The 13411-nt window shown below is 43.3% G+C and overlaps 2 protein-coding genes across 3 annotated transcripts in view; both read left to right on the top strand.

Annotated features, from left to right (window-relative positions):
* Nucleotides 1–4: 4 nt before the first annotated feature.
* FPGT (fucose-1-phosphate guanylyltransferase) lies at nucleotides 5–2768 on the top strand (the record flags this gene model as incomplete). Its single annotated transcript, XM_009072872.1, has 3 exons — nucleotides 5–56; nucleotides 700–792; nucleotides 1327–2768. Coding segments are annotated over 3 exons (1587 nt in total), but the record flags the coding sequence as incomplete, so codon positions are not given.
* Nucleotides 2769–9054: 6286 nt separating this feature from the next.
* The window catches only part of LOC103800493 (serine/threonine-protein kinase TNNI3K), a 29146-nt gene continuing 24789 nt past the window's right edge, over nucleotides 9055–13411 (top strand). Inside the window, exons 1-2 of one of the 2 annotated variants that reach the window (XM_009072871.1) lie at nucleotides 9055–9094; nucleotides 9882–9990. In XM_009072871.1, coding sequence (XP_009071119.1) covers nucleotides 9055–9094; nucleotides 9882–9990 — 149 coding nt within the window. Of the gene's footprint in view, nucleotides 9095–9254; nucleotides 9295–9881; nucleotides 9991–13411 lie in introns of those variants that run through there. The other variant, XM_009072870.1, reaches the window with a different exon arrangement.

A 13411-nucleotide genomic window follows, 5' to 3' on the forward strand; every position in this document is an offset into this window, starting at 1 on the left:
GCTGCCGCGGGGCGTGCGGTACCACGTGTGCGCCGACCCGCCCGGGGCCAAGATCGGTGCGTGGGGCCGCGGAGGGAGGCGAGGGGCTCCCTGCGGGGCAGGTCTTGGGTTCGGGGGTCCTGGTGAGCTCGGGGATCTCTTGGGGTTCGGTGCAACTGGAACGGGCAGGAGGGGCAGCGGCAAGAGCCCACTCGTGCCTCCATCGTGGTGCTGGTGCACAAGCACGTGTTGGTGATAGTGTACAGCTCCTCAGAGTGTGTCGTATGGATACAGAATAGCATTCATGTGTTTCAGAAATTCATACAATTTGCCTTAACCTGATTGCTTAAACAGTTGGATTGTGTTTAAATATATTATCCCATGGGCAGCAAAACCCTAGGAGAAACAACTTTGACTGCCCATAATATCATCCTGTAATTCTCAAGTTCTGTTCACTTTGATCTACAAAGTAACTACTCTCAGTATTTGCAGTGCAGAGCAATAGGCAGAGATTAATTCTCAGAAATCTTGCAGTTTTAAGTTGTAGGAGCACATAAAACATCCTAAACCATTTCCTCGTATCCCAGCCATGATACAGTAGAAAGACTGTCCTGTCAGTGCTGCTTTGGGGGGGTCTGAGCTGAGCACCAGGGCACCTCACGTGTCAGAGCTGATGTTGTTGGAGCTCTTCCCTCACATACTAACATACTTTTTCTTTAGGAAATGGTGGATCAACTCTTCATGTTCTTAAGTGCTTGGAAGATCTGTATGGTGATCAGTGGACTTCTTTCACTGTGCTGCTAATTCATTCTGGTAAATCGGTTTTATGTTTCTCACTCTAAAAGTTAGGCCGTTTTTAGGAGGAGTCAGAGTTCCAAAATACAGTTCCCTCAAAAAAGTAACCCCAGCATGTCTGATCATTTGAGGGACCTTGGGCTCCTCATAACTCTGGGCAGGCTGAATACTTGCTTCTTGTCTACTTGGTCAGGACATTTCCAGAAGTAGAGGAATATATGTTCTGCAGATGAGAAATAAACTAGATAATAATGAGTCTCCTAAACAAACTTCTGCTTATTTGACTACTCTAAAGGTAACGACATCAACCACAACTTTAACATGAGCTGTTTGATGCAGGCTGGATTTTGGACATAAGGTCAGATTTGTTTGGGAAATGTGTGAAGAAGAATGATGATGATTTTTTTCACATCTGTCATTCCTTAAGGAATGCTTGGCATATGACCAAGCTGAGTGGTTTCTAATACCTTTGTGTACCTGTGAAATAGCTGCAAAAGTTTAGTTTTTTGCTTACTAAATACAGTGTATGACTAAGCTGTTGGTTTCTCCCAGGGGGTTACAGCCAGCGTTTGCCCAGTGCAAGTGCCCTTGGGAAGATCTTCATGGCCCTGCCGCTGGGTGATCCTGCATTCCAGATGCTGGAGCTGAAGCTGGCCATGTACATCGACTTCCCCCGGCACATGAAACCAGGGATCCTCGTCACGTGTTCGGATGATATAGAGCTGTACAGCACTGGAGTCGCGGAGCCCATTGTGTTTGACAAACCTGGGTTCACTGCGCTGGCTCACCCCTCAGACCTGGTGGTTGGGACCACGCATGGGGTGTTTGTGCTGGATCCAACCAGTTTCTCAGGGAAAGGAGGGCTGGAATATGCCTCTTGCCATCATTTCCTGCACAAGCCTGACGTGGAGACAATGCGGCAGCACGGCGCGGTGTGTGTGAGGGGGGATCACCCTCAGCTCAGCTCCTCCGGGGACCATAGCAACTCGGCAGCGGCCTCAGAGTGTGTGTACACAGACAGCGTGTTCTACATGGACCACAGCACTGCAAAGCAGTTGCTGATGTTCTATAAGCAGATGGGCACTCTTCGCTGTGAGATAGATGCATATGGTGACTTCCTGCAGGCCCTGGGACCCGGAGCCACTCCAGATCATACCAAATACACGAGTAACATCAGCAGGGAGGACTCTGGGCTGGTAGCAGTGCGGCAGAAGCTGTACTCCCTCCTGCAAGGAACCGCCCTCAATGTCATAGTCCTCAACAACTCCCAGTTCTACCACATTGGGACTACTCAGGAGTATTTGTTTCACTTTACTGCTGAGAGCAAACTGAGATTTGAGCTTGACTTGCTGCCTGTGGCTTTTAGCATCTTTCCTGACACAGCCAAGACCTTGGGTTGGTCGAGCATCATCCAGAGCATCCTCAAGCCTGGATGTGTGATAGGGCCTGGGTCTGTCATTGAGTACTCCAGGATTGGGCCTGAGGTCTTGGTAGGGAAGAACAGCATTGTCAGTGGGTCCTGCATAGATTTCAGTGTGGACATACCCTCAAACTGCTTCCTGAGTTCAGTGAGTGTGAAAATTAACAACCAAGTGAAGTATGTCACCATGGTGTTCAGTGTAAGAGATGACTTGAAAAAGAGTGTGAAGTTGCTGTCAGATATAGGCTCCCTCCAGTTTTTTGGAGCCAGCTTACCAGAATGCCTGGACCTGTGGAGGGTAGAGGCCTCAGACCAGCTCTTCTCCAGTGAGAACACAGGTCTGGGGCTGTGGACTGCCAGGATTTTCCCTGTTTGTTCAACTTTAAGTGAATCGGTTAGGATATCGCTGAAGATGCTGAATTCTGTGCAGCACATGTCAGCATTCAGACTGAGTGGCTTTCAACTCTTGTCTGTTGAAGAGATGCTCACCTACAAAGATGTGGAAGACATGCTGAAGTTTAGGAAGCAAATTTATGATGAAATCTGTCTACAAAGACAAAAAGAGAAGTTGTAGAACGAACAGTACTCGAAGAAATCCATTTTCATTTGTGGATGATTGATTACTTCCCAGCTTGTAAGAATCCCGAGGGAAAAGTACACAGATCTTTCCTCTGATCTCATTAAAGTCGAAATAAAGAAATTGCATTAACAATGTTGTTGTAGCATAAAATTAATAATGCAGCAAATGCAGATAAACTGTTTTTTTTGATGGAAGTAGTGAAATATTTCAGATCTAGAAACACTAATTGGTGACTTTTCATGGGCTGCATGTTGTTATGTCTTGTAGTCTTTGTCAGTAAGACTATGATACAGAACAAATTAATTAGAAATTTGACTGAAAACTGCTTTAAAAGCTTTTAAAGGATAGAATATTAGCTCCAACAACATGGAATAATACAGCAATAACTTGCGTTTCTCTGTTCTCATGCTGCCTTTTTGCAATACAGTTTCAATGAGGTAGAGGTGAAATTATTAAAAGTAGTTCTAATTCAAGATGTCGTAAGCATTAATGATTTTCTGGTTTTATTATATTTTTTAAGTTTTTCTTCCTGCCCTGTTTTTCATCAGAGGAAAAAGATTGGTGTGAGAGATCATCCTTTCCCTTGTGACTCACAGTCCTGGGCTCAACCCCTGTCACCAAGACAGACAGGTTAATTTTTTGTGCTGGTAGTAGTTTGGAGTATGGCAGTGTGATTGGGCAGCTGCTAGCTGTTTGTTACCCACATATAGACTGATGTGTGCCACGTGAAAACCTGCATTTTCTCTAAACTGAGCTGCTGGAGTCCTTGCAGTGCTGGCTCTTCCTCCTGCAGAGCGCCAGAGCAGATATTGGAGGGGTTCGCAGTTGTGGGCAGCACCATGGTGAATGTCTTCAAAGAAACGCGTGGTACCAGTTCCTCTTCCCCTTCCCCACCCTCTGCTAATTATGATAATAATAAAGTCCTGTCTCTAGGTTAGGTGCCCAAGATCCAGCTCCAGGTAGGTAAATCTGCTGTTGTTAAGAATATGCTGTGCGGTATTTCAGTGTGATTTCACTGCAAACAGAATGCACCTTTTTCTCTTGCGTTTCTCTGTGGGTTTTCATGTTTTATTTAAAGTCTCATGATGACTGTGTTTATCTCCCTGCTGACTGAATTCCCCAATGGCACCTTTCTAGTGCCACCTACAAGGCAGCAGTCTAAGATCCCCTGAGCATTACCGACCCTGCTTTAACCTGCACCAGGTTTCTTCCTCATTCATACAAGAAACCTTCCAAGAGACCGTGCTTTTCCTGAGGATTTCATCTGAGCAAGAGGAAGTACAGAGGAGCTAGACATGGAGGTTGGGATTTGCTGGTATTTCCTTCAATGGAATAAGGAGGATTTCTGAGCAAAACTTCTGAAAGTCATTCTAAAATAGTAGTTTAACAATGGAAGCAGCAGCAGATTTGGAAACACTCAGGTCCAAGGTAAGTGCATGAAGTCACCAAGCAAAAACAGTCATAGTGCATGGAATTGTGATTTGCATATCATCCTGTTTGCATGATCTGTTAATCTGGTTTTATACAGCACATTTTAGAAGAAACAAATGTTTGACACAGACTGCATCTTCAGTTGGAGACCAAACCTAGTTCAGCACAGCCTTCCTTGATGGTTGCTGTGCTGCCAGGTGAGCTCTCCGGGTGTTCAGGAACAGCGAATGCATTGTTTTAACATGATTATCCACCTCAGCTATTGCAGTTGTGAATTCCCTGAGTGCCCTGTATTGATTTCATTAGTGAAAGCAATATGGGTGTAAATAGGAAATGGATTTGCTTCTGGCACTTAAGTATTGGGAAAAGAGAATGAGGAAAAGCACAGTGACTGAGCAGCTTTTGGAAAGGCTTGTGGTAGGCTGGGCCAGCAGCTGCTTCTCTGGTTGAGGGAGCAGTGCTCCTTCCAAGGTTCAGAAAAACCAGGAGTGTCATCCTGGTGTTAGCCATGGACTAGCACAGCTGGTCCCAAGGTCAGTGGGCCCCACCCAGGGCACGGAGACAGGGGAGAAATGTTTCTCAGGGTGCTTTGGGTCTCCTGTCCTGGTGAGCTGAGTTTTTTATGCAAAGCTGTGAGACAAGTGATGTCCAGCCCATGAGCAGCTCAGAGCAGGGTGTCAGGAATCACCTGCTGGCAAATGAAACATTCAGATCTTGAGGCAGAGGTTTTAATGCAAAAACATCTATTGTTATGGAAGGTGATTTTCTTTACCAGGCACTGCTTTAAGCCTTTCTGCCACCCCACGCTTTCCTCTTACACTGAGTATTTTTGTCTCAAATTTAGAAGGTGGATTTATGTCAATATTAGCCCTGGGTAATGTCAGCAGCTTAATGGATTTACTGCACAGGTATTGTAATATCTGGATTTGTGCCATTTTTAATTGTTAAACTGCAATCAATTTTAATGTAAAATATTATGAAAAACATTACAAATTATATTTTATTTATACAGGACAATGTTAAGTATTTTCCCATATGTTTTTGTCTCCTGTAGGGCTCTGTTTGTGCATGTTCACACACAGTCTGTAAATTCATTCTTGGACCCTACACTTGGCAATAAACACTTTTATACGTATAAGCTTCCACTCATTTCCACTGAGCCACAGACAGTGTATGTATTACATTTCTAATTCCATCATCCTTGGTGGTCTTTCTTACTATCAGTGAAATGGTAATCATGAAGTTGGAGATAGAAAGTTTATGGAGCTATTTGGAGGAAGAGGCCTGTGCCGTAGGGAATATCAGTGCCTGGAGGTTAGTGATGGTAATGGCAGTCCAGGCATCCCAGCTGTCCAAGGCTGAGGGAATTTAAATGTTAAAAGGCACATCCATTGCACTTTGGTGAATTTTGTTGAAAGGATTGAGTAGACACAAGGCCTGTTTTCCTGCAGGCCCCTTTGGAGGTTTCAGTGCTGAAATATGGCCTTAACATGGCAGCTACAGAGAGAGCTGGTTCTGTTGAGTTTCTGTGTCAGCTCCAGGCCAAAATCTGAGAGCCTAAATGAATCTCCTGTTTGATGGAGCTCTTTGCTGTATGTCCCCATCCCTGGAGGGAATGAGCTTGGCAGTGCTGGGAGGATGGTTGGACTCAATGGTCTTGGAAGGATTTTGCAGCCCAAACCATTCTGTGATTCTACAATTGTGTGTTGCAGCTGTTTATGAAATGTGCATGTTATTAGCTATAACAAATTGCAGTCCTTACAGCAAGGCCTGTGTTATAGTGTGATCAAATATTATTAAAATCAAAAAGCCTGCAGATCAGACCCTTCCTGACAATAGTAATCAAAGTCTGAGGTACTCGAGCCACGTACATATTTTGTTTGTATTGCATTTACAACTCCAGGTAATCTTTGTGTTCCACAGTCTGCTGTTAATGTAGATGACAGCAATTTTCTCATGCAACCAGCTGGGATAAACATGGCCCAAGGAAACTGAGAGACTTGTGCAAGGCCACCCAGTAAAACTGCACAGCAAGATCATAGTCATTTGGGGGGTGCTGGTCTCCAGTACCAGGTTCTGAAAACAAGATCATCGCAGCATCCTGGCCCATGATTTTCCTCCAGTCTAAGCACTGAAGGATGCAGCACTGACAATGCCAGCCAGGCAGGACCTTCTAGCACAAGAGTCATCTGCTGAAACCTGTGATTTTGGTTAAGTCTCGTGGGTGTCCCAGGTGGATGCAGTGGTCATACGTCCTCTAGATCACCACCTGGTTCCATCCATCCCAAAGTGAAACTCAGGCTGGTACAGTCTCAAATGAAGCCAAGATGAGTGTTTAATGATTTTATTCATGTCACCTTTATTTAATTAGTTTTGCTGTGTAGTGCAATAATAGGGCTCATAATTAACATTGTCACTATGATTTTCCCGAATGCTTTGGGCATGCTGTGGTGAGCAGAATCTGAGCCACATTGTCTGTGTTGCACTGACCTTTGGGGCAAGAACCTGAAATCTGAGAAACTGGGCACTTACAAAATAGCACAGGGGAAGGCAGCTGAAATAAAAGTGAACAGCTGAGAGGAATCTGTGCCAGCAGGACTTGGGGAGCTGACAAAAGGAAGTAAGCTCCCAGGATCAGCTGGATCTGCAGAGCCGTGTTCATGACTTGTCGTGTTTGTGCTCGAGCTCAGCAGTTCCAGCCTCTTCTTGTTCCTAAATCTCTGATGCAAGAGCTTCATTTTCTGCTTTCTGCACATGTGGAACATAAGTGCCTGTGCAAAAGCCTCTGTGGTGGTGTGAGAGCAAAAATAGCAGTGCTGTTCTGCTCTACACTCTGTTCATCTGCTGCCACGGAGGAGCCAATGCAAGCATCTGCTCCATTACAAGACTGCAGAGTTTCTGTGCTTTCTTCTCATAAATATGTATTTTCTTCTAATGCCCTTTTCATTTCCTGTGCTGCATCTGAATGTCACCAGAATGGCATTGAAATTTACAGGAGCCATGTACACCTCTCCAAGTAAATGATAGATATGGACAGTTCTAATTAATTAGAACATAAAGATCATTTTAAAAGACTTACTCCTGTAAAGCCTCCCTGGGAAGGACATTTAAAACCAGAAACAAGAAGAGAATTATTACCCATTTCTGCTGTACGATTGGCTGTGACAGCTGCACGTTCCAAACATGAAACTGCGACAAAACTTCTAAAAAATTAATCAAAGGAATTTGTATCTCAGTATTCTGTAAACATCACACCTGAAGAATTTGCATACAAACACTGCTCATGATGTTTCAGTGCTACGTGTACAGATGTTCCTTCACACTGACCCCACGGAGCTGTCAGCATAGTTTATCTGTTTGCAAACAGGCTCTGCAATTATTACTCATTCTTGTCTTTTTTCCACCCTAGTTTCAATCGTTCTGCAGCTGCTTCACACAGCTGAGGATGTGAATGCTCCAGGAACTCACCTGAGGGCTGTGGTCGGGGCGAGTGGAGCTGCTATTACAAGGGTCTGCCCCGAGTGTCTCCAGGGATGAATCTTCACCCACACAAAGGTTTGCAAAGAGTGAAGAAAAATATGGGAAGGAAACTGATGACTTCTTTTTGGTATACTTTCATAAAGTAGGTGGTACTAGAATGCAAGTACTACGCAAGATATTTACTTGTTGTAAGGCAAATCATCTCTGTCTCTTCATGGAAATTTCATGCTCTTACTTTATAAAGCTGTTGCACTAAACTGCATTTTCTGTGCAGAGAGAACAGGGCATTTCTTGGGCTCGGGGGGTTGTCCTGTGCATGTTCCTGTGACAGCTGGACAGCGTGTTCCTGTGACAGTCTTCATGGAAGGAAAGTCCTGTTCTTCAGGAGAGGGTACACCCTGGGAATGGGGACACCTGGGAGAGGGGACTTCACCTGGGAGAGTATCTCCACCTCTCCCAGTTGTTTGGCACCTGGGTGTGGGGATCACTTGCTGGACTGGTGCCTTTCTGCAAATATTTGGTGGAATATCACAGGGCTCATTGTCACAGCAGTTGAAAATCTTCTGAAACAGATCCTTAGTCTCATGTGTAGATCCGTATAAGTAAAGGGATGAGCTGGTGCTGCCAGGAGCTGTCACAGCACTGAGGTTCTTACAGTGGGATGCAGCATGCAGGAGGTTTTAGAGATGTATGTTCCATTAACATGAAATGGAAATGCATTTCATGCATTTCAAGCAAATACTTGCATGAAATGCTTAACTGAGAAACTGAGAACTTGAACACAGAATAGCTGCCAAGGTCAATCAACACACTTTAAATATATAAATATATCATTATTAAAATATATAAATATGTATGTGTGCATATTTGCATTGCACTTTGCACTATATACTGCACTTCCTAGGTGCCACACCCAGATGCTCCAACATCACCTCCTGTGTCAGAATATGTTGTGAGTTGAGATTGTCCCTGACCTCTGTGAGCTGGGGACCCCCAGCACTCCTTGAGGATCCTCAGAGCACACTTGGGATCCAGCTGCTTACATTCCCTTTTCTCTAGAGCACCAGCAGCAAGCTGCAAAATTACCACTTCCCTGCCCAGTTTTCATTGTTCCACAGATGAAGACAAGTGCTTCTGTGAGGACAGGAGACTTTTGAGCAATCTGAGTAGGTGTTTCTATTATTTCAGTCCAATGGACAGCACAGGCTGTGTCGCTCTGTGCCATTGTTGCATGACATTCCTCTTGGTACAGGGTTTATTTTTAGCCAGGGACTATCACAAGTATTTTTCAAAAAAAAAAACTGTCACAGGAGCAGGGAATCATATTACTGCGAGAACTTTTCTGAAACAAAGAAGATATATTGGACAAATGGGAAATTATAAATCTAGACCAACCCAGACTTGCACGGGTAACTAACGTTGCTTTTTTACAGGCAATGTGCCATCCATCCTCGGCAAAGCACATGGTATTTCAGGACATAACTCATTGCTGGTTTGCTTTTGAGTCCAAGACTCAGGTATCATATTACTGCGAGAACTTTTCTGAAACAAAGAAGATATATTGGACAAATGGGAAATTATAAATCTAGACCAACCCAGACTTGCACGGGTAACTAACGTTGCTTTTTTACAGGCAATGTGCCATCCATCCTCGGCAAAGCACATGGTATTTCAGGACATAACTCATTGCTGGTTTGCTTTTGAGTCCAAGACTCAGGTATTGTTCTTGATGTAACCCAGATACAGGCTGTGAAAGGAGGCAAAAAGCTACTAAACTGAATTTCTTTGGGAAATTGAATACGGTCATATTAACTTATATTATTGTGTTGATTTAACTTGTACTTCATTAGAAAAACATTTACGTTGCCAGCCTTTTTCTGCTGTGTCTATACAGGAAATAAGAGCTAACAAATGCAACCTGAGCTTTAAGTTTTCTCTGAAATATGATTTAATATTAAAACATTTCTGGTAAGGATTCACACATATGAGCTGTCTCTGAAATCTGTGTGTGTCTACATTGGCTGCTGCCAGAACAATTTAATGGCTGTAATATTTTACACTTTTGTAGAAATACATATCGAACTGTACAACTGGATGTTTAAAAATCAGATGTTTTGGTTACTGGGACATTATGATTTGAGTTCCAGGGTCTTGTGTGTTCGGAAATGTTTTATCAGTCAGGAGGTTTTGTTGTAGATGAATGGAAGAAGAAAGTCAGTGAGTCCTACACCACAGTCATGGAGAGGCTGGAGAACGATCTGCAGATCAAGGAGAAGGAGCTGGAGGAATTGAAGCATGTTTTTAGGTAAAGTGTTCTGTATTTTTATTAATTTCTTTCAAATGAGTATGTGCTATCAAATAGAATTTCCAGTTTCAGGTGTTTTTATGGACGCAGTTCCTCATGTATGGAATGCATGCCCCTAATGTCTATTTTTGGGCAGACGTCGGCACAGTGCTGGGCAGAGCCTCACAGCAGAGTACCAGAATTACTGCTGGGCAGAGCCCCCCAGCAAAGTAGCAGAATTAGTGGCTGCTGTTTATTAATGCCAGTATTTTACAGCAAACATCTGTGTACTTTTTTAAGTTGATTGGCTGTATTGAGATGTCTGATTTTGCAGTGCATTTCCAGATCTGCTGATGTGTTTCTGCAGACAGGAATATTGCTGAAGTATCACCCTGTAAACAAACACAAAAGCAGTAGGTTCAAATTCAGGATTGTAATGGTTTTCTCAGGATAGCACATGCTCACAGTCAGGCTCACCCAACCGAGTGACACTCTGACATGTTCATTATCTGCAAAGCTCCAGGGCAACAAATGCCCAGTTCACAGACTGGGTGGGGGATAAGCTGAGAAAATGATCAGACAAATCATTTCAGACATCAAAACCACTTGAAAAACAAGGGATTCTAATCAGAAATAAATCACAGGCTCAAAAAAGCCAACCTGGCCATATAAATTGCTCCTCACGCTCCATTTCAGCTGCCACAGCTATCACTGTTTGAGTGAAGGATGACACTGGGCTTTCTCTGCAGCGTGCCGACCACCTTGGCTATGCTCCAGTTAGGTACTGGAGCCTCATTTTAACTCTGTTTAATAGTAAAAGTGATTTTAACGAATTGGAGCCAGAGTACTCTCTATTTTAGATAAGCAAGACAAGGGAGTATATGGTGGAAGTGGTAAATTCCTGCATTAAGGCATAAGAATGAATTAAAATCTCCTTTCAAGGTTAGCAAAGCTCTGACAGCTGAGCTCAGGCTGTTGTACTGGCCCAGGTAAGTCTTGGTGTCAGCCAAACTCTTCTTCCTGTCACAGAGCCCTGCTCCTCCCACCAAGGCAGTGGGAATTAACGATCCTGGTGACACTGCAGTGGAGAAGTTGGGATTTTTGTCAGGTTTGAGGAATCAACCAGTGATTTCATTTCCAAAAGCTGGTCTGTGAGTATCTAAGATCCAAATATGGGCAGTGTAATAAATCCCTCTTGTCTATACGAAAAGCTCTTCTACAGTAGCAGTGGTTGATATTGGAAAACTTCTCATCTCTGCGGTAGCAGAGGAATTAATAGGTTTTTTCTGATTGTTAAAATAAACCTTTATATTTAAAAAATGTGGGACTGAGAAGCTCAATGGTTGTTGGGAGCTGAGGCAAGCTGGTAAAGTCCATGCTCTGAAAGGTTTAGATGATAACAGTGACAAATCCTAGAAGAGGAACAAGCTGTCAGCTTCCCATTTAAACTCAGGGAACACACATGCAGGTCAGAGGGAATTGTCCAGTGCCATGGATGAAACTGCTGTTCAAATAATGAAGTCAACATGTCGATAGCACAGCACTGGCACTGGTTGGGTAAAAAGTGTCCCTGTTCTGTGCCTGTGTCTCACAACTGTTGGTGCAATGGTTCACTAAGGCCAACCTAGTAATAAACTGTCAGAATTTCTTCTCCCTAAACCACACAGTTAAGTCTAAAGTAAGGAGTTAGGAGGAGCCCTGGATAAAGCTGGGCCCTGAGTGCAGTGATTCAAGCTCATTCTCAATCTCAATATAGACCTTTTAATTGCAGCTTTTAACAGATAAAACTTTCCTTGCAATATTTTCCCACAAAAACACGAAATTTTTGCCATTTATAAGAACTCAAATCATTAAGATTGAATATCTTACTGAAAGTAAGTTTTTATTATTTTTTTTCAAACTGGGAGAAGAGGAAGATTCCAGTCCATAGCTGAACTGGTAAAACCAGGATTGTGAACCGCACATGAAGTGCTGGGGATGTGAAGTGTCAGTGTAGTTCTAGAAGTTAGAATTGAAGTGGGAGATGTGGCTTCACAGCATGAAGATGTTCTGTGAGCTTGGGACTTGCAGAATTCAACCTTCAGGCAACGCATCCTACATCCCCCCACATCACCACGATGCATCGGGACGTGTGGCTATATGTCCCTGTGTACCCAGCACGACACAGCAAAGAGGAGCTCACTGACAACTGCTACCCAGAGCCTGGGATTTATTTTTCCCTCAATTGCCCCTGAAGGAAAGCCTGAAGGATAGATGAGCCTCACACCACTGTCATTAATCACTGTGTGTCAGACAAGAATTGCACGAAGATAATGCATCTTTGAAGAATGAGATTTTATTTTTACTGAGCAGAACCTTTGCCATGTTAGTCAAGTGTCAGTGGCAGGTGAAGAGCTGTCAGCAGAGGTAAATGTGACTATAATGGGGGGGCTCATACAAAAGCAGTTTTCATTTGAGAGATCAAAAAATGAGCTTCCCTGGCACGTGGCACCTTCTGAGGAATGTGTGTGACAATCTAGAGCAATTGCGGAGTTAATCTCACTGAAGAACACAGTTTTGGCAAAATAAGTCCATTTTTTTGCATAAACAAGTGTCTTCTACACTCTGGTTTTATCCTTTTCAAATCATGCACTGTTTCTGCACATCAAAAAACACCCAATATGGAAACACAGGTTCTAGTCCTGGTTTAGAGTGATAACACACGTTGGGCAAGTAGAGTTATAGAGCAGAGACTTAACTGACAGAGCAGAAGTAAAGACGAGTCTCTGGCTTTGCCTTTTAAATTTTAAGAATGAATTACTGAAATGTTTAGTGAAAGAAAACCGTAAGTGTCCCCTTCCCTAGCAGCGGTCGTCCTGCTAAGGGCAGCTTTACACATAGGTTTGTATTTTAAAAGGAGAGAAAAGTATTGAAACCTTATGTTTTATTGTAACCCTGTTAAATATGTTTAACAGTTCCCTCTTAACAGTTAAATACTTTTAACAGTTCCTGCTCCCTCAGGGCAGGTTGATGGAAACACAAATCCAAGTGTTCTACTAAACCATGATATTGAATAGCAAATCCCAGACTTCTATGGGCAGGCCAAAATTAGGATTCTCCACAGAAATAGTAGTTGTAGGTGTATTTAGTTTTCAATAAATGTAATTACTAAGAGTAACAAGTCAGCCGGTGCTGAAGAAAACCTGCAAGGCTCGATGGCAAAAGCTAAAATGTCCAAGTACAGTTGTCATTTAACAACCTGTTAGTGGGCACAGTGACAATGTCCCTGTGATCTCATCTGGGGTATATAAACTTGATCTCTGAAAGGCTTTTCCTGGTCATTCTCTTCACTTGGTGTCATGGCCTCAGCTCTGTGCATGTTCAGCATTTTAGATCAAATACAATATTTTGAAAATATTTCTTAGCTATTGTTGCAGCAATACAGAGGCTGGGGTTGTATTCA

The sequence above is a fragment of the Acanthisitta chloris genome, unplaced genomic scaffold (assembly GCF_000695815.1).
Source record: "Acanthisitta chloris isolate BGI_N310 unplaced genomic scaffold, ASM69581v1 scaffold41874, whole genome shotgun sequence".
In the NCBI taxonomy this organism is placed as follows: domain Eukaryota; kingdom Metazoa; phylum Chordata; class Aves; order Passeriformes; family Acanthisittidae; genus Acanthisitta; species Acanthisitta chloris.